Source organism: Phaenicophaeus curvirostris, chromosome 24 (assembly GCF_032191515.1).
Source record: "Phaenicophaeus curvirostris isolate KB17595 chromosome 24, BPBGC_Pcur_1.0, whole genome shotgun sequence".
Classification (NCBI taxonomy): Eukaryota; Metazoa; Chordata; class Aves; order Cuculiformes; family Cuculidae; genus Phaenicophaeus; species Phaenicophaeus curvirostris.
In genome coordinates this window covers 2,030,421-2,054,606 of record NC_091415.1, presented here as the reverse complement: position 1 = coordinate 2,054,606, position 24,186 = coordinate 2,030,421, and the positions used below count along the sequence as shown (strand labels likewise).

Genomic DNA, 24,186 nt, shown 5'->3' with positions numbered 1-24,186 from the left:
TGGAGCTTGGAGCCCCTGATCCAGTGGGAGGTGTCCCTGCCCATGGCAGGGGTGGAACTGGATAATCTTTAAGGTCCCTTCCAACCCAGTCTGCTCTATGATTCTATGTCTGAGACATCAGGAGCCTTTGCGGTGCCTTCACTGGGAGCCTCTCTCTAGGTTGGTCCGGCGCCTGACAGCCATCCCACGTGCTGCCTCCATTGGCATGAGCTCTAAGGGATGGGGAGATGGGAGCTGAAATGCTGATGTTCATTAAAAACACTCATCTTCAGTCTCTAAGTGAATGCAGTTGGGCACGAGGAGTAGCTGTGCCTTGAATATCTCCTGTCTGCTGTGTGGGGCTTTGTGCCGCTGGCACCTTACGAAGCCTGATTGAATATTAAGAAGATCTCAGTGCAGGAGTATTGACGTGTCCTGCTGCTGGGAGCTTTTCCCAACAGAAGCAGCTGCTGTAGCTGGGGGGGAGGAGGCTGGACGGGCAGGTTGCAGAGGTGCATCTTTGCTGGGATATTTTGGTGTTTGTTTTGTTGGGGCGGAGCGCAGTCATTTGAATGCCGTGGTGACTAATGCAGCTTCAAAGACTACAGTGTGTTTTATTTTGCTTTTTTTCATTGTGTTTTTTATAGTTCCTGGCAGCGTCACACTGGTGACTCGAGGTCCCTCCTTGCTGTGCCAGGTGGGCTGGTCAGTGAGAACTGGGAATCTCTTGACTTAGGGTGTGGGAGAGACCAAGCTGTGCGTGGGTCAGCTGCTTTACTCCTTTTCCATCCCACTTTGCTCTGAGATGGAATGGCTTTTCCTTTTCTTGTCCTCTCTACCCCTGCGATGCAGGTGCTGGTATGAAACCATTAGCAAAAACAGCAGTAAGAGGTCATAGAATCGCTAGGTTGGAAAAGACCCACCGGATCATCAAGTCCAACCATTCATAGAATCATAGAATCACCAGGTTGGAAGAGACCCACCGGATCATTGAGTCCAACCATTCCCATCAATCACTAAACCGTGTCCCTCAGCATCTCATCCACCCATCCTTTAAACCCCTCCAGGGAAGGGGACAAGGGACGGTGTCCCAGTGGTGGCTCAGCAGCATGCACCTTGCTCCATCCTCCTTAATTCCTGGTGTGCGCTGCCGCCGTGTCTGTGCTGGCCGCGCTCCCCTGTGGCTTCTCTGCTCCTGGCAGCTGGGAACGTGATTTACCACCCACATATTTCCTGAGGCTTGTTGATCACGTCCCATGGAGCTGTTGCTTTGGCCCAGGTGGTTTCAGCCTGATGCATCCACTGCGTGTGGAGCCACCAAAAGCACCTTGTGTTTGTTTGCTTGTGGGAGCTGTGGTCTCCTCGGCAGAGCCACCGGCAGCTGTATGGGGATGCTCTCCCTGTTTGGCGTGGTGGGTCTTGGCTCTGCGTGACCAGAATAGGACTTTGTTGACAGAACTGCTTCTTTGCAAGAAAATCAATCATAGAATCATAGAATAACCAGGTTGGAAGAGACCCACTGGATCATCGAGTCCAACCATTCCCATCAATCACTAACCCATGTTCCTCATCACCTCGTCCACCCGTCCCTTAAACCCTCCAGGGAAGGGGACTCAACCCCCTCCCTGGGCAGCCTCTGCCACTGCCCAATGACCCTTTCTGTGAAAAATTTTTTCCTAATGTCCAGCCTAAACCTCCCCTGGTTTATGCAGCTCTCCCTGCTGGGAAGGTGGCTGTGAGGCTCAATAAAAACCTCAGAGCGCGTCCGATGATCTCGGTGGCAAAGGCAGTTGTACCTGAAGTCAGGTTTTGATCTGTAGATCTTGCATCGTGGACCTGGTTCAGTGAAGCACTTCAGCAACTTCAGTTTATGTCTTTGGTCTGATCCCCCCCTTATCTCTCCGAGCAGTTAATTCCTGTGCTGAATCAGGACCTGTTTCCTTAGGGAGGAAGTTGGTTTAACACACACCATTTCTCTTTCTAATTTATAGAGCAAACTACAGTTCTTATATTACCGGTTCTTAAGTAGATGTTTGCTTAAGATAATGAATTCTTTAGCAGGTGCGGACGCTCTTAAAAACCCCAGCCCAGCCTCTCTGCGATGAGGCTCTGCTGACGCTCCCCGCGACGCGGTTGTTTTTCATGTTCTCTTCTTCCAACACGTCCTCTGTCGTGTCTCTGCTCCTGACACTGTAAATAATAATCGCTAACAGTTCACAGGACCCCAGGGCACTTGGCATTTCTGTCCTATTTAGCTGGGCCAGGCAGATTCCTGAGGCTCCCAGGTGATGGGGGGCAGGTTGGATGATGCTGGCCAGGCGGGTGCTGCTGAGGTCAGAGCAGGACGGGGTGGGGTGCTGGGGTGCTCCCGAGGCAGGACATTTGCTTGCCTGGGGGAGATGAAGCTGTGGGAGGGTTGGTGACCTGCCCAGAGCTGTGTGGCCAGCTCCTGGAGTAGCTCAGGTCCCCAGGGTCATTTTTCTTGCTGCCATCCAGTCCGATGCCTTGGGGAGGATTTATGGGGAGATGTACCGGCCGAGGCTCCAGCTCTTGCTTTGCAGGTTGGTTTTTGGGCTCTGCCCTCCCTCTGCTTTGTCCCTGGCCCAGGGGGTTTAGTTGTGTTTGCTGGTCTTGGTGTGTGCAAAGAGATGGATCCATGGGAGCTGGCGAGATGCTGTTGAGGTATTGGGACAGCAAGGGGTGAATGAGAAGATCCCCAGTGTTGCTCGTGGCTTATGCTGCTTGGTGTGATTTTTAGGGCTAGTTAAACGTTGTCTTTGTTATTGCCTGTTTAAAAGCAGGATGAAGGGTGCTGGAAACCTGTTTGTAAGAGGATGGTTGGACAGAGAGGGGATGGTCACGGTGCAGAGGGGACCGAGGGGCAGATCTCAAGCTGGTGTTTGTGTCCCACCCCCCATCATTAGACACCCGATAGGGTTGTAACTGATAGATGCTGTGAAAGAACTGTAATATCCACCTTAAAACCTGTCTGAGTGCCCACAGAGCTGAAAGCAATAATGCAACTGCAGTTAATCTCAGTGCACCCTTTTAATTTAACCTTTGATTAAACACTGGGGACTTTATTTCTTAAATTTTACAAGATCACAAGGGAAAAGCAGCAAAGTGAAGCGAGGATCTCGGAAAGAGCCCTCCCAGCGTATGGCTGGGTCCTGCGCTTTCTCTCACTAATCTCTTCTGTTGGGTTGTTTTATCTTATCAAGTAAAAAGCCCCAGAAATAGAAAGTTTTCCATGGCTAACAGGACAAGCCCGGAGATGCACAAGCTCTGAGCTGTATGTGTCTCGTTGCTCAAAAAAAGAAATAAATAAGCCCACCAAACGGCAGCAGATTGCAGATGGACCATGTCAATGGTTTATCTCTGGGGGAGGAAAGGCCATTTGTGGAAGGGGCAGACGTAACTCGCAGCGACGCACGTTGCGTCTCGGCAGCGTTCGGCGTTGAGGAGCTGCCCGCCTGGCTCCATGTGCCCGGGGGGCTGTTCAGCTCCTGTCTCGAGGATGACGGATGGGAAAGCCGGGGAAGTCACTTGCTTTGGGCTCGTCACAAAGAGAATTCGCAAAATATTCAGGGATTTTCCCAAGTCCAAGTCTTGGTCTGAGGGGCTGCGGCTGCTGAGGAGGCCAAGCAGGGAGGTCTTGCTGGTTCGAGGTAGGTGGTGGTGTAAATCGGTGTGTTTGGGTGGATTTGATGGTTGGACTTGATGATCTTGGAGATCTATTCCAGCCTGAATGGTTCTGGGATTCGCTGGCTGCCAGGAGTGAGCTTTTGGCTGCTGCTGCTGCGTTGAGTGGTTCCTGTGGGGCTGCCCGGTCTGTGAGTCGAGCTCTGCTGGCGATGCCCGGTGGGATGGAATCTTGCCTGGTAGGCAGAGGGGGGCTGGCACACTCACTGGTGGCACTGGGCAGCTCCAACTTCTGCTCAGTCTCCTTCTGCAGCCCTATGGGTGCTGCCCCGCTTGCCACCAAGAAAGGAAAATTTGCCTTTTATTAAATAATGGCTCAGGAGCACCCGCCTGGCAGTGGGGGTTGCTCTCCAGACCCTGTAGGGTCCTCACAGAGGGGTGGTTGTCATCAGGGTCATCCTGTCTGCTTGGAACAAACAGAAAACCACCCTTGGGTTTCCCCTGTTTGCCACCAAACAGAATCCAAACCACCTGATTTAGACCTAAAACCGCTGAGAAATCCAGTGGTAGAGCTGTAGAGATGGGGCCGGCTCGTCGCTGCGGGGGATGTCCAAGTGCTTTGCCAAACTGAGACCCTTCCCTGCGAATTCTGGAGCTGGTGGTGATGCTGTAGGTCCTACCCCATCCCCTCCTGGCAGCAGGAGATGCCCGTCAGCTGTCCTGAGGTTGTGGGGCCACATCCTGCAGCCGTCCCTGAGGTTACCCTGAGTGACGTCGGGCGTCTCCTCCAGCCCCAGGCGAAGGCACCAAACCCACAGTCTGAACCAGCACAGCTTGCAAAGTCAAACCTCAGGCACAGCTGCAGTTAAAAGTGCGTAAGGCATTTGTAGGATTCTAGACTTGGAAGGTGAACGGGAGACATCTCTGTTCTTCACAGAATCACAGAATGATTTGGGTTGGAAGGGACCTCAAAGCCCACCCAGTCCCACCCCCTGCCATGGGCAGGGACACCTCCCACTGGGTCAGGGGCTCCAAGCCCCATCCAGCCTGGCCTTGAACCCCTCCAGGGATGGGGCAACCACCCCTGCTCTGGGCAACTCCCGGTGCTCAAGCACCTGTGGAGTTTCATGACACTTTCAAAACTCATGGTATTTAGTTTTTCTTTCTCTGAGCCTTCCCGTGCCTCGCGGCGATGGGGCACAAACCACCACAGCTGCAGGAGCCACCGACTCCGGCCAGAAATCAGAGTTTTAAGAGGAACACAGGGCAGGAGCTGGGATGCTCTAGACCCTTTCCATCCTAGTTTTGGGGATAATCATATCTGGCTCCTGTGTGATGTTGCCTCAGGGATGCAGGGGGGTTTCTTTAGGTGAAAGCCTGGCTGAGGTCAGGCTTGTGGATGCTCTGGTCGCAGACCTGCCCCTTCTCCTTTTGCTGCCCCAACCTCCAGATCTGGGGCTTGCGTTGGGGCATCTTCCAATCCAACTCTATCTCATCTGCAGTATCTGGGAGGTAGGAGTGGGAGGATGGGGGTGGGATGACTGCAATCCTATATTTAGGCACCTCGATGAGCATCTATGTTGGACTGGTTTACTCTATCTAACTTTATCCCCCTGGGAAACTTTATCTGTGGAGAAAGGGAAATTCAGCCACCCAAGTTTTTCACAGTATCGTGATTTTTTTTTGGTTTTTTTGGTAAGAAACTTCATTTCCAAGCGTTGCTTTGTTTGACTTGAATGGAAATTATCTTCAAGAGTAAGTGGAGGCATCCTGCTCCTCTTAGCAAACCTGTCACGTGGCTCCTTCCTAAAGCTGCGCTGGGTTTCTAAAATTAGTGTTCCCTGCCGGATACGGAGTGATTAGGTCTGTTAATAGGTGATGGTGACTAAGAAGGTGTCATGCTTTATTCCTGTAAAGAAATGCCTGGCCATAATGGGGCTGACCCGGAGGTGTGCTTGGGAACTGGGAATTTTGTGGTCTGGTTTACGTGTTTCAGACCTCTTACCATGCGTGTCCTTCACCGGGGATGCTCGAGCTCTCCCACCCTGCTAGGATGTGGTCTGGGGGAGCAGGAGGCAGCTGCCCAGCTCGGAAAATCCTGGACCAAACGGGCAGGAGGGGCTCCCTGCTGGCACCAGATGCTCAGGTGAAGCTGCAGCTGGAGCATCCTCGGGTTGGCATCTCCAGCAAAGGCTTGGCTGGTGTCCCCCATTCAAAGGCTGTGCCAGTTGCTCAAAAGGTCATGCATTAAATTACTGTGGAACTGTGCAGCTTATCTCTAATTAAAAAGAAAAGCAAGTCTCCCTGCCTTCCCCCAGGCTTCCTTGAGACAACTGGCTCGGAATAGGAGAATGATAGACAGCTCGTGCCAGATGAATGTTAAATGATAAATGATTTCTCTGTTTCCCCTGGGGGCTGATGTTTTCCCCCTCAGGCACCAGCTCCCAGCAGAGGTTCAGCTCGTTTCACTCATTCCCAGGTGTTCAGCAGAGCTTCCAGAGCAGACATGGGACATTCCTTCCCTTTCCTGCAAGCCCCAGGTGTTCAAAACCAATGACCCAAGTGCTAAAGAAAAAGAGAAAAGAAAGAAGGATATTTAAACTACAAGCTCGGTTTGGAGCAGGGCAGGTGCAGGAACAGGCACTCAGTCCCATCTCCTCTAGAGTGAACCCGCTTGCCTTGGGTTTAGGATATTTTTTTTTTTCAGGTCGGTGACCGCTCTGGAATTTTGGGGTAGGGTATAAAGTAAATTCAACGCTGTTTGTATGACAGTTAAAAATTAATAGGATCAGAAGGGCTATTAAAGCAGAAGGAGATTGTTGGCTGCAGTCAGGAGGGAACGGAGGAGTCGGGGCTTTGGGGGGAAGGGCTGGGGGAGCGATAGCCATGGGCATGTGGTCACCGTTGTGTCTGGTAGGTGGAACTGGCTGTGCCAAACGCTGCCCCTCGGCAGCCACGGGCGCTGGGTGAGCAGGACTCCGTGCCTCAAGGGGTTAAACCTGCGTTCTGCACTCGCCTGTGCGATTTCTACCTTGAACTAGTTAATGCCTTATGGGACAGGTCAGCATCCAAGGAAAACACGCTATGTAAATGTCTTGCGGCACCTGGGGATGGAAGGTCATCGGAGTCAGGTTGATGCCTCAGTCCCTGCTGCTGCCCCTTGAAGCTTCATATTTAGTGACCTTAAGTAGTTTGACTTCTGTCTAATTGCAAAGATGCTTTTTCCTTCCTGATGTTGGGAAATGAAGCATCCTTCCCTCATGAAGAGGCCAGGCTTTTGCTGCAGGTGTTCTCCAGGCGATACGTCCAGGGAGCGTAGCTGGGGATTGGGTTACCCTGTGGTTTGGTGGGATTTGAGCGCGTTCTTGACTTTATCTATTAAGGTGGCAGCAGTTGAGGGGAAAGGCAGCAAGACTGAAGGCAGGGATGCTGCCTGTGCAGGAGCTCTGCAGCAGGTGTCCCTAGGGAGAGGGCATTTTTTGCTCTAGATGAGCTATTCTGGTATTCTGGTAGCCTCTTCTCCAGGCTAAACACCCCCAGCTCTCTCAGCTGCTCCTCTTGTTCTCCAGCCCCCTCACCAGCTTCGTTGCTCTTCTCTGGACTCGCTCCAGAGCCTCAACATCCTTCTTGTGGTGAGGGGCCCAGAACTGAGCACAGGATTCAAGGAGCTGCTCCCCGAGAGCGGGCTGCAGGTCTCGGGTGCCTCACTCTCTCCTTTCTCCCCATGCAGACTGCCGGTTCACGTGCCACCAGGAATGCCGCAGCCTCATCCAGCTGGACTGCCGCCGGCCGAGCCAGGACCAGCTCTCTCCCGAGAGCACCCTGCTGCCACCCTACAGCCTGGTACGTGGGGAGGGGGCTCCTCAGGGAGGGGTGACAGCCTCAGGGTCACCCTATGCATCTCCTTCTTGCTCCCAAAGGCTTTTACAGAGGGGAGGTAGAGCTCAGCCCATTGGTGCTGAAGACCTAATGGATTGTAGAATCATAGAATCCTGTGATTGGTTTGGGTTGGAAGGGACCTTAAAGCCCAACCAGTTCCATCTCTACCATGGGCAGGGACACCTCCCACTGGACCAGGGGCTCCAAGCCCCATCCAACCTGGCCTTGAACCCCTCCAGGGATGGGGCAGCCACCACTGCTCTGGACACCGTGCCCCTCATCGTGAAGAATTTCTTCCCAATGTTTAGAATCTCTTCCTAATGTCTAGTCAACTCCTAACGAGCTGTGACATCTCTCCTGTGGGTCCTGCCTGGGTGTGCGTGATCTGGCATTAAATTTCACCCCGGTGCTGGGTGCAAAGTGCTTGGAAAGAAGCAGCAAAGGTGCATTTCTCCCGCGTCTTGTGGAGCAAAGAGCTCTGGCTTAATAGCCTTGATTTAAGAATTTCAGAAGTCCCAGGGGATTGAAGCTCTTCAACGTGTATTAGGGATGTCCACTAATCCCCAGGGCCTCTCCGGAAGGCTTAGCTCTTTCCTTAATCCCGCTGAGGGTCCCGTGGTGTCTGTGAGCTGGTGTGGGTGTCTGCTGGGACAGGCTGCAGCACCCGCGACGGGGCCCAGGGACACTGGATGATGCTGGGTAAATCCAAATGTAAGATACTCAATGCTGGAAGCTTAAAACATTGCTTAGAAACCTGCCTGACAGGGATCTGACTTGCACAGAGCCTTGTCAATCCCTATATACTTTTTTAAAACAATATTTTCTCCTTCAGGGGGTAGGAACTGGATGATCTTTAAGGTCCCTTCCAAGCCAAACCATTCTATGATTCATTAGAATCATGCATTTCTAGTCCTTTTTGTGGAGACCTCGATGAACTTGTGCAAAACTGGAAATGGAAAAGTGCATTTTATCAAAGAAAACGTGGGATTTGTGTTGGGCACCTGAGGAGCTGGCATTCGGGTTTAGTTGCCGTCTGCTCTTTGCTGTGTGAGGGCTCTGGAGCCAGGAGCTCCTGTTCTGGGCACTGAAATGTTGTCTGTGGTTGTGATCCTTGAGAGGAAAATACTGAGCGACTGGTGCTCAGAAGGAAACCTGGAGTGAGATGAGATTTATCTTACAAGTTACACATTACAAAGGGCTCTGAGTGGATTCTCTGCTGAGCCTCGAGGAGTTTGTAGAAGGGCGTGATGCCAGGTCTGTGTGTGGTTACATCTCCCCTGGGTGCTGTCGGGCTTCCCCCAGCAGCACAAGAAAAGCTTGATTTTTAGAAGAATTAAAGGCTTGTTTCTTCCTCGGGGTGATAACACCCGCCGGGGGTTATTGATGGCCCTAATAATAAACACGTAGCCCGAGCTTCGCGGCAATTCATCACTCTGACGTGTCTCTGGTGTGATCCCAGGGAGGGGGGGAGGCAGTTTGTGCCAAAGAAACAAAAGTCTCTGCAATTACAGCAGCAAAGAATAATCCATAAACCCATCATGAGGTCCTGGCTGGGGATCCCACCTCTGAACCCTCCACATGGCAAAACCCTCTCTGGAGTCTCCTTACCTGGGAAAGGCTGCAAGGCTCGTGGGGGCAGGGGGTGCTTGAGCTGCTTTGAGGGTGAATGAGGCTAAATCATTGCAATAAAGCTCTGTTCTCATTTGGGGATGATGGATAATGAGGGAGAAATCATCTTCAAGTTGACTTGATCCCAGCCTATAAAGCTGAGAAGGCAACCATGTTCCTGGCGTGTTCCTGGGGTTGCTGCTCGGAAGAAGGATGGAAGGAAAACGTTGTCAATATTGCAGAGAGAGACTGATAGGATGTGTGGGAAAAGGGGAGTGCACAGTGAAAACACAGGACACTTAATAGCTGGCATAGTTGGAAGTCATTAAATAGTATTATTGAATATAAGCAAAGGAGAAGCATCAAAGCAATAGCTACTTCAATATCACAGAGTTAAGTACTGTTACCATGTCATACCAGGCATTAATAATTTAGGCTTTGATCCAGCAAAGTACTTACGAGTGCGTTATGTTTGGGTCCCAGATTAGCCACCCTGGGTGAAATCCAGCCTCTGCCAAAGCTGGAAAAAGCTTCTTGCTTGTCCCAGCAGCACCAGGGGTTTGGTCCATGGTTTTGGCAGAGGTGGCTTTGTGCTTCCTACCGGGGAGTCGCTGTGGGTCGCTGGTGAGTGGGTTGCTGGGGGCTGTTTGCAGTTAACTAACGCTGAACCTGCGGGTCAAAATCACTTGGTTTTTTTCCTTTGGTTGTTTTTTATGGGGCTGATCTCCAAGCAGGTGGAGTGCAATGGAAAACGAGGGCTCCTTGGAGAAGCCCGTTGAACAAAGCGGTGGGATTGCCTCCAACTTCACATGGGGCAAGGCTGGCTGCTCCCCATTCCTGCTCTGAAACACTCAGGGCTGAGGATTCTGTGAAGACTTGACACCTGTGCTCTTCATCAGCCCAACGCTCGCTCTCTGCTTGTGTTGCACACGCTCAGTTTAAGCCTCTTTCTCTTCCCAGAAGAGCCTTGTGAAGCTGAGGTTTGTGCCACTGCAGAAGCATGCGTGCTGCTGAGAGGACAGCTGATTTATTTGCACTGTTACAAGCTGCTTTGTGAATATGCCATTTGGATTCTTGCCTTCCTCTTTGAGATGCAGATGTTGCATCCTCCTGCTAGTCCTCACATCGGCATCGCGTTTGTATTCACGGGATGCTGCTGGCTGTGGGCTGTGGAGCTATCAAGGGCTTGTAGCAATTAAAGCCCTTCAGCAAAGAGACACAGATGGAAGGGAATGAAGCATCATCTGCAGCCTGTCGAGAGGGGAAGAGGGTTTTGTGCGTGAGTGGTAGCTTGTGCAAAGATCTTGGAGCCCTTTTGAAGAGGTCGAAGGAGCCCTGTGACCTCAAGGAGTGAGTGATAGCCCTGGTTTACAGGAGGGGGTTGCTGCTGGTCCTACTTGCAGAGTCAAGCTGGGCAGCAGAGCCGAGGCTGCCGCCTGCCAGCTCCCTGCCTGGTGTAAAAATAGCACTCAGTGATGGTGAGAGTTGTGCCTTGAAAAGGACACAAAGGAATTCACACGAGAGCAGCCGTCAGGGCATGGTGGTGCCTTCTCTCAGCTGGTGGGTGTTGAAGGAGAGACCAGAAACACCAGGGTGAGGATGCTGTGCTGCGAGCAGGGCCCCAGGCACTCCTTGGGGTTGCACCTGAACCCTCATTTTTAGGAGTTGTCAGTGAGCTCTCTCTGAGTCTGACTTTCTACATCCACCTGCTAGAACACCTAGAGATGAGTTCTGCAAATCCCGCATGGCCTGGAAAAGCACTTCTTTTGGTGTTGAACTTACTGCTGTGAACATCTCCCGTGATTCTGGGGATCTCCATCACCTCTAGGTCCTTCCTTTCCAGATCCAGCTGGCTCCAGGCATGGAAACCTTCCTCTGCCTCTAGTTTGCCTTGTCCTTCGTGGCACCTCTTGCCATTCTTTATTCCTTCTGGGATGGGCAGGATGGGTCTTGTGCAAAGTATTTGAAGTGGGGACATAGGATGCATTTATTCAGTGGTGCGATACTCTCAGGCCTTGTTCCCTCTTTCTTAACTGAAATATGGTGTAGAATCGTTAGCATGTGCATTAGTACCTCATTGCCTACACAGAGCCCTCCTTAACACGATGTGTCAGGCTCTTCTTTAGTCCCCTCAAGCTGAATTCACATGGGTTTCTAGGTGGGCTGGGAGATGCTGGGATGCGCTGCATCCCAGTGGATGCACAGTTGAGGATGCGCTGCATCCCAGTGGATGCACGGTTGAGGATGTGCTGCATCCCAGGGGCTGCACGGCTGAGGATGCGCTGCATCCCAGGGGCTGCATGGTTGAGGATGCAGCGCATCCCAGGGGCTGCACGGCTGAGGATGCTCTGCATCCCAGGGGCTGCAAGGTTGAGGATGCGCTGCATCTCAGGGGCTGCACGGCTGAGGATGCAGCGCATCCCAGGGGCTGCACGGCTGAGGATGCTCTGCATCCCAGGGGCTGCAAGGTTGAGGATGCGCTGCATCTCAGGGGCTGCACGGCTGAGGATGCGCTGCATCCCAGGGCCTGCACGGTTGAGGATGCGCTGCATCCCAGGGGCTGCACGGCTGAGGATGCGCTGCATCCCAGGGGCTGCACGGCTGAGGATGCTCTGCATCCCAGGGGCTGCACGGCTGAGGATGCGCTGCATCCCAGGGGCTGCACGGCTGAGGATGCACTGCATCCCAGGGGCTGCACGGCTGAGGATGCGCTGCATCCCAGAGGCTGCACGGCTGAGGATGCGCTGCATCCCAGGGGCTGCACGGCTGAGGATGCGCTGCATCCCAGAGGCTGCACGGCTGAGGATGTGCTGCATCCCAGGGGCTGCACGGCCCAGGATGTGCTGCATCCCAGTGGATGCACGGCCCAGGATGGTCTGGAGCGAGAGCTACTTGCAAACAGAACTGAGGAGCTGAACGGTGTCGTCCTGGGCTGCAATCATAGCCAGTTGCCAGTGCTGCTGAAATCGTTCCTGCTGCTCTAAAATTAGCTGCAGAGCGGAGAGGCACCCGCTGCCTCCTGGAATGCGATGACCAGGGGCTCCCAGCATCCCAGACGGGATCCGAGACAGCATCCATCCCAGCCTCTCTCCTTCCCCACCGCTTTTGGTCCAGCCTGGGCTTGCTTCCCAAAGAGCGGAGATGCAACGCGGCTCTCGAGGATGCGCTGATGGGGAAAGAGCAAGAAGCCAGCGTGCCGTGGCGATGTATTTTGGGTGGCAGAGGAGGTGCAGGGGGTGCCCAGGGCCAAGCCCAGCACCTCGGCGTGCAGCAGGGCAAGAAATTTTGCAAGAGGAAGTGGCAGAGCTGCGCGGCGCGAGGCGAGCGCAGGAAGGGGAGGCGATGCTGCGCGGGCGCCCAGGGGACCAGACCGCGGGTGGCGAGCGAACGCGAAGCTCCAAGAGTGGGAGCAAACTCACAGCTCAACCCCTTCCATGCTGTCCCAGCGCTGCTGCGCAGGGAGGTGGGTGGAGGAGGAGAGGGAAGGGTTACCCAGCACGGCTGCCTGTTAAAGAGAAATAGCTCCGCTGGCTCTGGAGGATGAGCAGAAGGAGCTATTGCAGATAAACGCTGGCGAGCTGAGGATGGGAGAGCGGGTTTGCTGCTGGTGTGGGAGCTGGAGCAGGGACCGCTGATGGTTGCTGGCCCTTTGAGCCTCTGCTGAGCGTCGATGACCATCGGCAGCAGCATGAGCAGCGGGTACTGTAGCTTGGATGAAGACCTCGAGGATTGCTTTTTCACAGCAAAAACCTCTTTCTTCCGGAGCACGCCGAGCAAAGTCTCCGCCAAGGTAACAGCTTAAAAAAAAAAAAAAAAAAGAAGAGTGAGGAGGCTGGGGGGGTTGATGTCCGTGTTCCTGCACGTTTGGCTGCAGGTGCTGCCAAAATGAGCTTGCAGCTGGAGTCAGGGCTGAGCTGCTGCTGGGGAGGAGGCTCTACCTGCTCCTTGCAGGCTCCCTGCTCCCCTTTGGGGGGTCTGCGCTGCTGCAGATTTTTCTCAGCCCCATCTCAACCGGGTTGGCCCCTTCCCAGGGGATCCACGGTGGAGGAGCTGACTCCTAACGTGGGGGTTTCAGCTTCAGGAGGGCAAGGCAGCAACCGCGGGTCAGGCTCTTGGCAAAGGACATCACCAAATGTGCACCCTTGGTGAAGGTTGCACCTCTGGATGGATAGGGAGATGCGAGAGGTTAATTTAATCTGCAAAGTTATTAGCTCAGTGATACATCTGGTCCTTTTCTGGGTGCATGTGGCTGCCTTGGAGAAGGAGAGAGCGCCCGGCTGGGCAGTGTTCCCCCCCCACCGTGAGATTTCTGTATCAGTAACATTGACAAAGCCACTTCATGGGTTTTAAGTGTTGATTTTTTTAAGAAAAACAACATCCCTGTCATAAACTTTGGGGCCCCAACCAGAAGTGAGCATAAAAGGAGAAGGCGAGCAGGCGCTGCTGCGGAAGTGGGGGTTTCGCTCAGGAACAAGCACCCTGCGATGCCGAGATGAGATCTGGCTGCTGGCGAGCAGCTTTTTCACTTAGAAATTGCCCCGTTAAAGCCTCCGCGCCGGCACGCTCCTGTTGTATTTGCGTGCCCGAGGCTGCATGAAGCTCCTTTGGGGTTCAGCTTTCTGCAGCGGGAGGGCTTTCCCGGGGAGCTGGGCTGTTCTCCTTGGCAGGGATTGACCTAGGGGAGAGTTTAAATCAACCGACAATTTAATTTTTAATGTCGCTGAAGAAACGCTCCCTTGGGTTTCACCTGGGATATTCCCTGGTAGCCAGCAGCTCCCTCGCGCTATGATTAACCGACACGTACTGCTGGTTTTTAAATGTCGCTCGTGATTCATTTGTGTAGGAGACGTAAAAGAGCGCGGGGTTTATCGCTGTCCTTTTGGAGCCAGGGCATTGCAGATCCCCAGCTACCTTTATCATCATAGAATCATAGAACCACCAGGTTGGAAAAGACCCATCGGATCATTGAGTCCAACCATGTTTAGAAATCATTTTTTTTAAGAAATCATTTAGAAATCAGCCTGATCAGAGTTGTGCTCAGGTGCTTTCCTTGCAGAGGGGTCTGCAAGGACCTGCTCCTCACCTGGATGCAGCCGTTGGGGGTGACCCACCTGGTGGCTGCTGGAGAAGATGGAGGGGTTTGGGGGTTTGGTGTTACGGGGAGGAGGAAATGGTTCCTGTGCATGAAGAAAAAAAAAAAAAAGCCTCACACAAAATTTGCTGCTCAAGCAATTGATGTTGCATAATGAGTTTCAGTGTGGAGGTGGGTCCTCATGTTTCTCCAGCCGGAGGTGGAAACCATCTTCAGGGCTTGGTGGAAGAAGAAATGTTTTGCCGTGAGGGTGGAGAGGCCCTGGCCCAGGTTGCCCAGAGCAGGGGTGGCTGCCCCATCCCTGGAGGGGTTCAAGGCCAGGTTGGATGGGGCTTGGAGCCCCTGATCCAGTGGGAGGTGTCCCTGCCCAGGGCAGGAGGTGGAACTCGATGGGCTTTGAGGTCCCTTCCTACCCAACCCAATCCATTCCATGATTCTGTGGTTCTATGACATCTCCTTTGGGGTTTGCTTCATTCCCTGCCGTCCCTTTTTCACTTGGCATCTTCTCTTGAGCAAAGTTATTGAACATTTCTACCACTGCAAGAGCAGCATTGGGGCAATGCCTTTACTTTTCACCACCAACTATGGCACCTGCTTCAGGCCATGGGCAGAAAACACCAGCTTGGACCCGAAAGTGAGTAAACTTGCTTGTTGTGTTTGGGGATGGTGATGTTTATCCATCCTTGAATGCTCTGGAATGATTCCTGAGGCCAGGATGCACCGTGTGGTCACCAGAGCAGCAGCCCCCGACCCATGGACGTGCCCTGTGCGGCAGGGATGAGCTGGACACGGGTAGCTAAGGGTGGGATGGCTGAAGAGACGTAGGAAACGATGTCTGGAGAGGAAACGTGTTGGGGGGGCAGGAGGGGACACGTGGGCCTCCTGCCCTTTGAAAATTTGATTTGATCGCTGCCATTAGAAAAACAGTTTTTCTGATTGAAATACCTGAAAAGCCTCTTTCTAGGAATTCTGCAGTTCCTTTTTATTTCCAGAACCATCAGTGCAATCGCTCTTCATTAGCAAAGAACCGTTTTAGATCTCAGATGTGACCTCGTCCCTGGAGATCTATTACTTGGCCTTTTCGTGACTGTTCAGCTGAGTGGCTTCGGTGGCTTCTGCCTGGAATGTGATTGCTTCAAAATCTGCAAAATTGCCCTTCGAGCCCTGCATCAGTGGCTGCTGGGAGAGCTGCCTTAGAGGAGAAATGGGCAAAACACAAGGGCCAGGATGCATTTTCACCCCAGGTAGGGGTGATGGGGCCAGCTCCATGCCTGGGCAGCGGTCCCTGCATCATCTCAGCAGGCAAAAAAGCCTTTTCTGCTGAAGAAGAGGGAGGCGAAGGCATCGTGGAGGTGTTTGTGGTGGGATGCGCGGGCAGTGTTGCTATGCTACCAGGTGCCGGCAGCTGCAGGGCTCGGAGCAGAGACCACCGTGAGGGATGCTCGGTGCACAGAGGGGCTTGGGAGAGGGTGGCCAGCGCAGATTTGTGTCATCGTGGGCAAGGGGAGTGAGAGAGAGGGCTCTGCCGTGATGGGTTTGGCCCCTGTCCATTCCCTCTCTGTCTTTGAGCCCTCTGTGGTGGAGCCCACATCCCTGGCGGCGCTTGAAATCCAAGCAGGAGCTGGATGAGGTTATCTCCAAGATCCTGTCCAGCCTTGGAGAAATCCTGTAGCCTCAGAGCTGGCTGGTGGGGAGGGGCAGCACCTGTGCTGGTTTGTGGGTTGCAGGTGACCAGCATTGCCTGTGCAGGGTAGGGAACAGGAGCATCGCTCTGCCTGCTGCAATTCAGAAGGAGCCAGAGCTGAGGGATCAGCACTAGGTCTTGTCTTTAGCCCATTGTCTCTGTCCTGTGAGGGACTGTTAGAGCATGGAGTGATTTGCAGAGAGGAGGCAGCTCTGCAGGGGCATCTGGCTCAGCCTCGGGCACTGGGATGACTCTGGGGCACCTCTCCTGGGGTAAAGGGCTTTTTCTGGCCCTGCGAGGCTGCAAACAGTTCCCCAGCGTCTGCCTTTGAGGATCAGCAGGTCCCTCTGGTCCATTCAGCTTCCCTGATGTGAGCTGGGGTCTTGCTGGGCTGGTTTCTGCGCGTGCCAAGGGTGGTGCAGCCAGGCAGCCACGAGGTTCCATCAAGCCCAGAACCCCTGAGATGGAGCTGCCTGGGAGGACCTGCTCAGCTCTCACTGCTGAGCAAGGATATGGCAGGAAAAGCGGTTTCTAAGTGAAATCTCCATGGCAATCATAACACTGAGCCCATTTTCCCTTGCCTCTAACCTCTCTGAAATGCAGCAGTCATCCTTCTCCCCTTCTTTAGTGATGCACTGTACTCCTGTCTTTCACCTTTCTCTCTGAACCCTGAAGTAAACCGCAGCGTCTCCTCTGAAATTCTGAAAGGGAGTCCAATTTGTATTTATTTTCTTTTAAATCTGTTGTATGGTTCTTCCCCCAACCCGTGCACGCTCAGACAGTCCATACTTTCCCCAAACAGAGCTGTGAATCATGTCAGGGTGCAGTGAAGGGGAAGGCGTTGGGTGTTTCAGAGTCATGCAAGAAGTTCAAGGAGCATCTGGGTGATGCTCTTCATCATATGGCTTAATTGTAGGTAGCCCTGCGAGGAGCAGGGAGTTGAACTCAATAATCCTTATGGATCCCTTTCAACTTGAGATATTCTATGATTCTGAGAGTCGAAGCGTCCCAGCTCTTTGAGTCTTTGGTGTCAGTGATGGGCTGTGTGGTGCTGCCCTGGCCCCACTGGCCCCAGCAGCCACTGTCTCTGTCTGCAGATGGATTTGCAGTTCTGAGCTCCCAGTTCTCACGTTTCTGGCTCAGATTCGAAGTGTCCACGTTTCCGTCCGGTTCTCCGTGCTGCAGCGTGGTGGTGGTCGCAGGGTGTGAGCTGGTGATGCTCCTCTGGACCACAGCTCCCCGTCCAGCAGCGTTCAGACACGCTTCTCTGGGCTTTGTTTGCTGAGGTTTTAAGACAAATCTTTCCTCAGTAAGCAGAAGAGTCAGGGATCAATGCCCTGAGGTGTAAAATCCCTCCAGAAGAGTTCTTAATATTTGTGCAATGTGAACGTGGGAGCCAAAGGGGGAGTTCTAGGGAGTGGAAGTTGTCGAGCGTTGCTGATGGAAATGGAAATGGATCTGTGCCCGAGGACACCAGGGAGGATTTGGCCACTCCTGGCTCTAGATAAGAGGGTCATTGCCAAGACTGTGGTGATGTTGGGCCAAATCCATCTCCTCCGTTCTGCTGTTTGAATTCATTAACTAAATAGCTGGTGAGGAAAATCGGCTGGGAGCGAGGGAGCGGGGGTGATGTCTCTGAGCTGATTTGTGGCTGCGAGGAAGCAACCCTCGCTCCAAGGAGTGTCTCGTGGAAGAACATACTCAACCTTTCTACCTACGGTGTCTTTTGGTTTCTGGTTTTAGGGCTAGCAGAGCCACGGTTGATAAGCTGCTGGTCTTCCACCTCCTGAGCTGTGCATCCAAGCCATAACTGGAGCTGCGGTGGGTTGGGGAGCTGCAGGGAGAGGGTTCCATTCCCTCTGTACCACTGCAGCAGAGTCGAAAAGCTCCTGGGTCACCCCTAGAGCTGTTATTCCCGGCAGAGAGGTCTGGCTTGGTGCAGAGCTGCTGCCTTTGCTTGCTTTAAAAAGGTGTTTTGAGTCAGGGGTTGACTTCCGCAAGGTGAGAGGCTGTAGGAAGGATGCTCTTCAGCATTCAGGATGTGGAGCTTGTCTCTCTGGCATCGTTGCAAACCGATAAATAGAAAAATCTGTCATGGAGGCTTTGTTGTTGCCTTTCTTGGCTTAGAATCGTTCTTTTGAGAGTATGTCGCCATTATCCGGATGGTCCGTGGATTTTTTTTACCTCCGCAGTAATAGCTTGTCACAAGCTCATGGCTCATTAGATGAGTAGTAGGTTGCAAAGAGGAGGCTGGTGTGGCTAACTCACTGGTTCTGTGGCTGCCCGAGCCCCGAGCGATGGGTATTGTGCATCCCAGCCGCCTGCCTCTTCCCGGGGCGCTTGTTCCAGGCAGCCTTTATCCTGAGGAGCATTAGTCCAAGTGCCAGATGAGGCTCAAGTCCTTTCTTATAATTGTTCTTTCTTACAATTTAGAGTTTATGTAGGTTATGCTGGTTGCAGCAGGCTGTGATGGGCAGGGGGAGGACACAGGCTCCCTGGAATTGGTCCCATAGGGGCTGTGGGTGCTACATCTCACTGCAAGCCACGACTGGCTGAAGGTTGTTTTACAGCAGTTTCCTAGGGGATGGTAAACTCCTCGCCTGCTGAATTAGTCATTAAACTCTGGCATCCGTCGCCATGCAGCGTTAGCACCAGGTTGTTAACAGGGCAGGAGGAGAAGCATCCTAACAGCTCCAGTCTCATCATCGCTTTCCTTCCAGTCGCACGTGGAGGGATGGAGGCGATGGGGACGTGCTGGGTTTGCAGGGTGGCCGATGTCCCTTTCCCAGTTTCCAGCCAGGAGAGATGCGGATCCACCAGTGACTGCTGGGGTTTAGGTGCAGGCACTTACCGAGCTGTTGTTTTGTTAACAGCTTGTTTCATCCTGTCCCAGTACAACAGGAAATGTAGCAACGGTTTATGGTTAATAGCTTCTGGTTTTCTTCCTTCAGCCAGAATTGCATCTTCTTCGCCCAGAAACTTTGCAAAACCTGAGGTCCAGGTAGATTTGTGGCGTGCAAGAAGTAGCTGGTCTAATCATCCACCACAGAGGGAGCAGGACTTCTCTTCCCAGGGCTCCCCCCGATGTGATGCTGGGCTGGTTTGGGTCTGGAAAAAGGAAAAGCAGAGTCTCTGGCCATGGGGTGTGCTGCCCATGTGATTTTACTGCTCTGAGATAGATATATATACATATATATATATATGGATATTAGGAATAAATTCTTTGCTGAAAGAGTGGTGAAGCCCTGGCAGAGGCTACCCAGGGCAGTGGGGGAGTCTCCATCCCTGGAGGGGTTCAAAAAGTGTGTGGCCGTGGCACTTCAGGACATGGTTTAGTAGAGACAGTGGGGTTGGGCTGATGGTTGGACTGGATGAGCTTAGAGGGCTTTTCCAACCTTAAAGATTCTATGATTCTGTGATCCTGCACATTCATCCTCTTAGCTGTAGGGACCGTCTCCACCTATGCCATCACTGCAAGTGTGAGCTCAGGATCTGTGCGTCCTCTTTTTCTTGGGAAACGGGGACAAAGTAGAGCTGAACGGCTGCAGTGTTAACCAATACACCAAACAGCTAAAGCCTGTCTCTTCTGGTTTCAGAATGTAACGCAAACAGTAGAAGAAGAAAAACCTGAGCCTCCGACCATCCAGGAGATCAAACAGAAAATTGAGAAATACAATGCAAAAGTAAGGAACTGCCTGTTGATGAAGCTGGTACGTATGGGCTCTACCTGACACGCAGAGAGGCTGATGCTGGTTTCTTGAGGCTTTAAACTGAGCCAGCCTGTAGGGTGGCATCTCCAAGAGGGCTTGTGGCTGTTGAGTTGTTCTTGTCTCCCTTACCCGATCCGCTTTTTCCCCTTCTCTCTCCTGCTTGGGTTTCCTTAACGTTAGTCACCGGCACTGGAGATAACCCTTCCCTGTCTCTGCCCCTTCTCGAAGTCTGTGCTGTGAATGGTTTGCCACAAATAGACGAGCCGGCGTTGTTCTGGTGGGGATGAGTCACGGCAACACTCGGGCTGCGACACTGCGGCTCAGCAGCTGTCGCAAAGTGGATTTAGAAACACCAAGACTATTTAGAAACACAAGGGCTTTCTAGAAAGAGATGCTTTTCTCCTCTCCGCCACCAGGCTTGAGGTCAAAGAACTGCAGTGGATGTCTTATATTCCGAATCTTTGGTTGCAAACTTGCTCACCACCACCTGTAACTACAGCCTGGATGATACGTGGTGAGGAGATGAGGAGATACCTCTTTTACGAAGGTGCAAACTTCACAGGATCACACAGAGAGGGGAAAAGCTCCTTAGAGTGAAACAATTAAATTGTAGAAGTCCAAGAACAGCAGCTATGTAACTCCCTGGTGCTTGGTTACGTCTGATAATAGACCTGAAGTTTATTTAATGTGGTAGATCTTACAGTTCTCTTCATGAAGGCTGCACGGTGACTTCTGCTGGAATGTCTCACCCATTGATTTTTATCAGCTCTTGACTTAGAGGAGTCAGTCGGGGCCCAAGTGTTTACTCTTGAGTTACTTCTCTTGAAGCTCAGTGCAAATACGATCTTGAGACCTGACGCGGTCTTGGAACTCGACTGGGCTCTGCTGGTGGGACCCTTTGGTGCTCCCAGCACCGGAGGTGAATCCCTCAGCTCGCTCCTGCCTGGCACCCACAGAGGGAGCCAGGCTTTTTTCTCTTGATATTTGCATTTTGGCGGAGCTGAGGGTAGGGTAAGGGACCTATGGTGAGACAGGCTGATCTGGAACGATGATTTCTTACGTGGAGACGCGAGAATCTCATAGGCGGGGAATAAAATGGGGAATACAGTCAGGAGACCTGCTGAACACAAGGACCTTTGTAGAGATTTCACTTAATTTCAGCTATAAATTACATGTAATGGTTTCCATAAACAACTCACAGCAGTGTCAGTTTTCAATAAGACAAGATCGCACAGACGTGAGGAAGGGATGAGTCATTGCCAAGTGGAAGGAACAGGAGAAAATCAGTAATGACTAACCCCAAATTACTGGTTACTTTTTACATGATTAATAAGAAACTCTCCAACTCCTACCAGTACCGAGGGGGTGGAAAGTCCTGCTGTCCCCCTGCAGGCAGCAGCACTGTGGACCAGAAAGACCCTCCTAGATGGGGGGGAAAGACTGGAAAGGTTCCCTGGAGCCTGACCCCTCTCTCCTTTGCTTTAGAACGACGATGGGACGTACACGGGTTTCATTAAAGTGCATTTGAAGCTGCGCCGCCCCGTGACTGTACCAGCAGGGATCCGGCCACAGTCCATCTATGATGCCCTCAAGGAGGTGAATCTGGCTGATATGACGGACAAGAGAACCTCGTTCTACTTGCCACTGGATGCCATCAAGCAGCTCCACATCAGCAGCACGACCACGGTGAGCGAGGTGATCCGGGGGCTCCTGAAGAAATTCATGGTGGTGGATAATCCGCAGAAGTTTGCACTTTTCAAGGAGATGCGGAAAGATGGACAAGGTGAGTTCATGCCTTCGGGTCAACCAGCTTTCCTGCGGCTGCTCAGTTTTGCTTACGATTTCGGATTGTAGAAACAGACCCAGAGCATTCTGCTAGGGCTCCGTGGTGGGTCGGGCAGGCAATGTCCAAACCTCAGATGACAGTTAACAGGGAATTGCTGGATTTCAGAAGGGCTGAAGCCGCCTAAGACCTAACAGAGAACTTTAGGAATCTGCGTTAGACGCTCAGCTACTTCCAGTCCATTCCTGAGCAGCATGAACCACTTTTCCATTCTCCAGTTGCCCTCCTGAGTTTTCCTCTATCCCAGCAGCCAAGATCTCACTGTGGTTTTCTGCTGTCCCCTTGCAGTGCTCTTCCAGAAGCTCCCTCTCACCGAGTACCCCCTGTACCTGCGGCTGCTGGCGGGCCCCGACACAGATGTTCTTAGTTTTGTGCTGAAGGAGAATGAAACGGGGGAAGTCGAGGTAAGCTGGGGGCTCTTTCCCTTGGGTTTTCCTTGAACATTAGCTTTGTCGCAGAGCTGGAAGGTGGCTGGGTGAAGCAGTGCCATGCAAACAAGGCTGGGGGGCTGCTTTGCCTTCTAGAATACTGCATGTGATACCAGCTTTTCTCCAAATTTCATGGACTGTTTGAACCTGAATTTAAAAAAAAAAAAAAATCATCCTCAAAGATCCAGGTGGGTAAAAAAACCCCACAAAAGCAGTGAACCATGTGTGCTTAATCTCCCTGTTTCTGTTGTTTCTGCAGTGGGATGCGTTCTCTATCCCAGAGCTACAGAACTTCTTGATGATACTTGACAAAGAAGAGAAGGAGAAAATCCAGCAAGTGCAGAGGAAGTACGAGAAGTTTAAACAGAGACTGCAACAGACCTTGAAGGAAGCCAGGGGCAAGCCTGGATAACCCTTCGGGAGGCATCAGACTAAGCTAGATAGTATTTTTAAAATGGAAAGACGCTTCTCAGGACACCTTATAGCAGTCACTCTCCCTCTTCATCCTTCTATAACGGACTGGGTCACGGGACCCAAAAAACGAATGCATAAAAAAAATAAAAATGCATTAAAAAAATAGCATTTTCTTCTTCTGAAACCTCTTATCCCAGAGCCAGCCAAAGAACGGGAAGCCTGTTTTAAAACAGTGGCCATCACCACACCAAACACAGCTCCTAGTTCGCTTTCCAGCTGGACCATCAGATGGAGAAGCTCCGTGGCAAACGCTCCGTGTTGAACCCAACGGGAACAGCTACTGGCTAAGGTTTGAGCAGGGTAACGCTTGCCGTCGACGCTCCTCCCAGCAACTTGCTGGCTCTCGTTGAGAGGTGCTGCAGCTCGTGGCGTTGCGCCCACGTGGCCCAGTTCTCATTTCATAAGTAAAGCACAGGAAGCAGATAAAGCGGAGGAGGTGGTTGCACCAAACCGCGGGGGTGTTGTAGCTGCGACCGATGCCAGACGGACTTGTTCAGGGCTGAGGGAGCCAGGGAAATGTGAAGTCGTGACACCAAAGCAGCTGCAACACCCCAACGCGCTGTCAGTAAGTATTGCTGAAACCTGGTCATATTAATGCCAGGAAAAGTCGCTCGCTTTGATTCCGATTAACTTCCGATTTTGAGAACAGATGTGAATTAAAGCAAATAGCCCTGATGCTTGGCTGAGCTAGCCAGTGTTTTACCAGTTTTCTGTTCTGTACGAATTGGGACCTAGCGTTTTAACAAATTCTGTTTGAAAAGTGTAAGGATGACGGTTGGGGCATGGGCCGATGGTTCGATCGTGAACGTTTAGCAATACGTATCCAGCAGACTAACCCAAGAAAGCTCAAACCCCAGTTTCGCGACTCAAACTGGTTTTGAGCTGCGAACAGGTCTGACACTGAGGGAGAGGAGCTCCGGCCAGGGTGTGGATGTGGCACGGAGAGCCTGTGTGGGAAAGCCTTAGCACCAGGAAAAGCGAGGGAGCCGTTAGCATCAGATTCTTTCCTCTTACCATGATTCTTCCTGCTACCTCTCCTCACGCTGCTCTCCCACTGCTCCTGTCCCTGTGCCCACTCTACATCGTGTTCTCCTCTCCCCCTTCCCTATCACAATCGGTGCTCTGCCAGCGTGTCCAGCAAGGCTAACAGGGTTTGCACTCTATGTGGAGCCAGGAAACCTCTCTCTCCCTCTCTCTCAGGGCTCCCACTGGCTCTGATGGATGCACGGCACATCCTTCATAAAAGTCCTTGAGCTGGAGCTTCAGTTCCTGCCGTAGCTCTGTCCAGGGAGCCCTGAGGGTGAGGCAGGTTCCAGGGATGCCAGTTGGAGAGAGGCTGCTCCCCATGTTTACTACTCTCAGTGCTTCGTGCCGAGCACGCTGCACACAGCCAGGTTCAGTCTTCCCTCTGTTTACACAGGACACCGCAACAACACGTAAAGGGAAAAGGGAGCATGAATACCAGCTAGATTTACATGGAGAATGTGGAAGGGTTTCATATTGACCTGATGTCCCTTTGACCGGTGTCCCTTGGAGGTTGCTGTAGGCTGCTGGGACCCCACCTGCGCGAAGCAGGAAGGGAGGCAACAGGTTACTGGGTTACGGTTACCACAGAGACAACGTGGAGTCCAGAATTTACCTCAGTGCCTTTTTATCCTTAAAAGTGTGAAAACTTTGCGTTTGGGCTAAGGAGGAAGGTGGAAGGGGCTTTTGTCCAGAGGCCTTGTCAGTCCTGTCCCCACATTTAGCTGAAGTCCTGTTGCGATGAGGCTGCTTTAGTCCGTAGAGGAATGAGGAACTGTTTTGTTTCTTTCTTGACAGTGAATGCTTGGCATTTATTATCATTT

At 52.3% G+C, this 24,186-nt stretch overlaps 1 protein-coding gene across 4 annotated transcripts; it reads left to right on the top strand.

Moving 5' to 3' along the window:
* Window positions 1–2,464: 2,464 nt before the first annotated feature.
* RASSF5 (Ras association domain family member 5) lies at window positions 2,465–23,079 on the top strand. 4 transcript variants are annotated; one of them, XM_069876020.1, is made up of 6 exons: window positions 2,465–2,540; window positions 7,352–7,464; window positions 19,481–19,594; window positions 21,080–21,377; window positions 21,726–21,841; window positions 22,125–23,079. In XM_069876020.1, exons 1-6 carry the CDS (start codon window positions 2,480–2,482, stop codon window positions 22,275–22,277), a joined length of 855 nt encoding a protein of 284 aa, XP_069732121.1. In that variant the 5' UTR covers window positions 2,465–2,479; the 3' UTR covers window positions 22,278–23,079. The 4 variants fall into 4 exon arrangements, with proteins under 4 accessions (XP_069732121.1, XP_069732123.1, XP_069732122.1 ...); XM_069876022.1 differs by lacking the exons at window positions 2,465–2,540; window positions 7,352–7,464 and adding an exon at window positions 12,462–12,886; XM_069876021.1 differs by lacking the exons at window positions 2,465–2,540; window positions 7,352–7,464 and adding an exon at window positions 12,464–12,898.
* Window positions 23,080–24,186: the final 1,107 nt, after the last annotated feature.

Excerpts from the sequence above, each read along its gene's own strand:
- RASSF5 (XM_069876020.1), top strand. The coding sequence starts at position 2,480 with ATGCCTTGGGGAGGATTTATGGGGAGATGTACCGGCCGAGGCTCCAGC. Across the intron at positions 7,465-19,480 it reads TGCTGCCACCCTACAGCCTG|AATGTAACGCAAACAGTAGA; the intron begins GTACGTGGGGAG and ends TTCTGGTTTCAG. Across the intron at positions 21,378-21,725 it reads GATGCGGAAAGATGGACAAG|TGCTCTTCCAGAAGCTCCCT; the intron begins GTGAGTTCATGC and ends GTCCCCTTGCAG.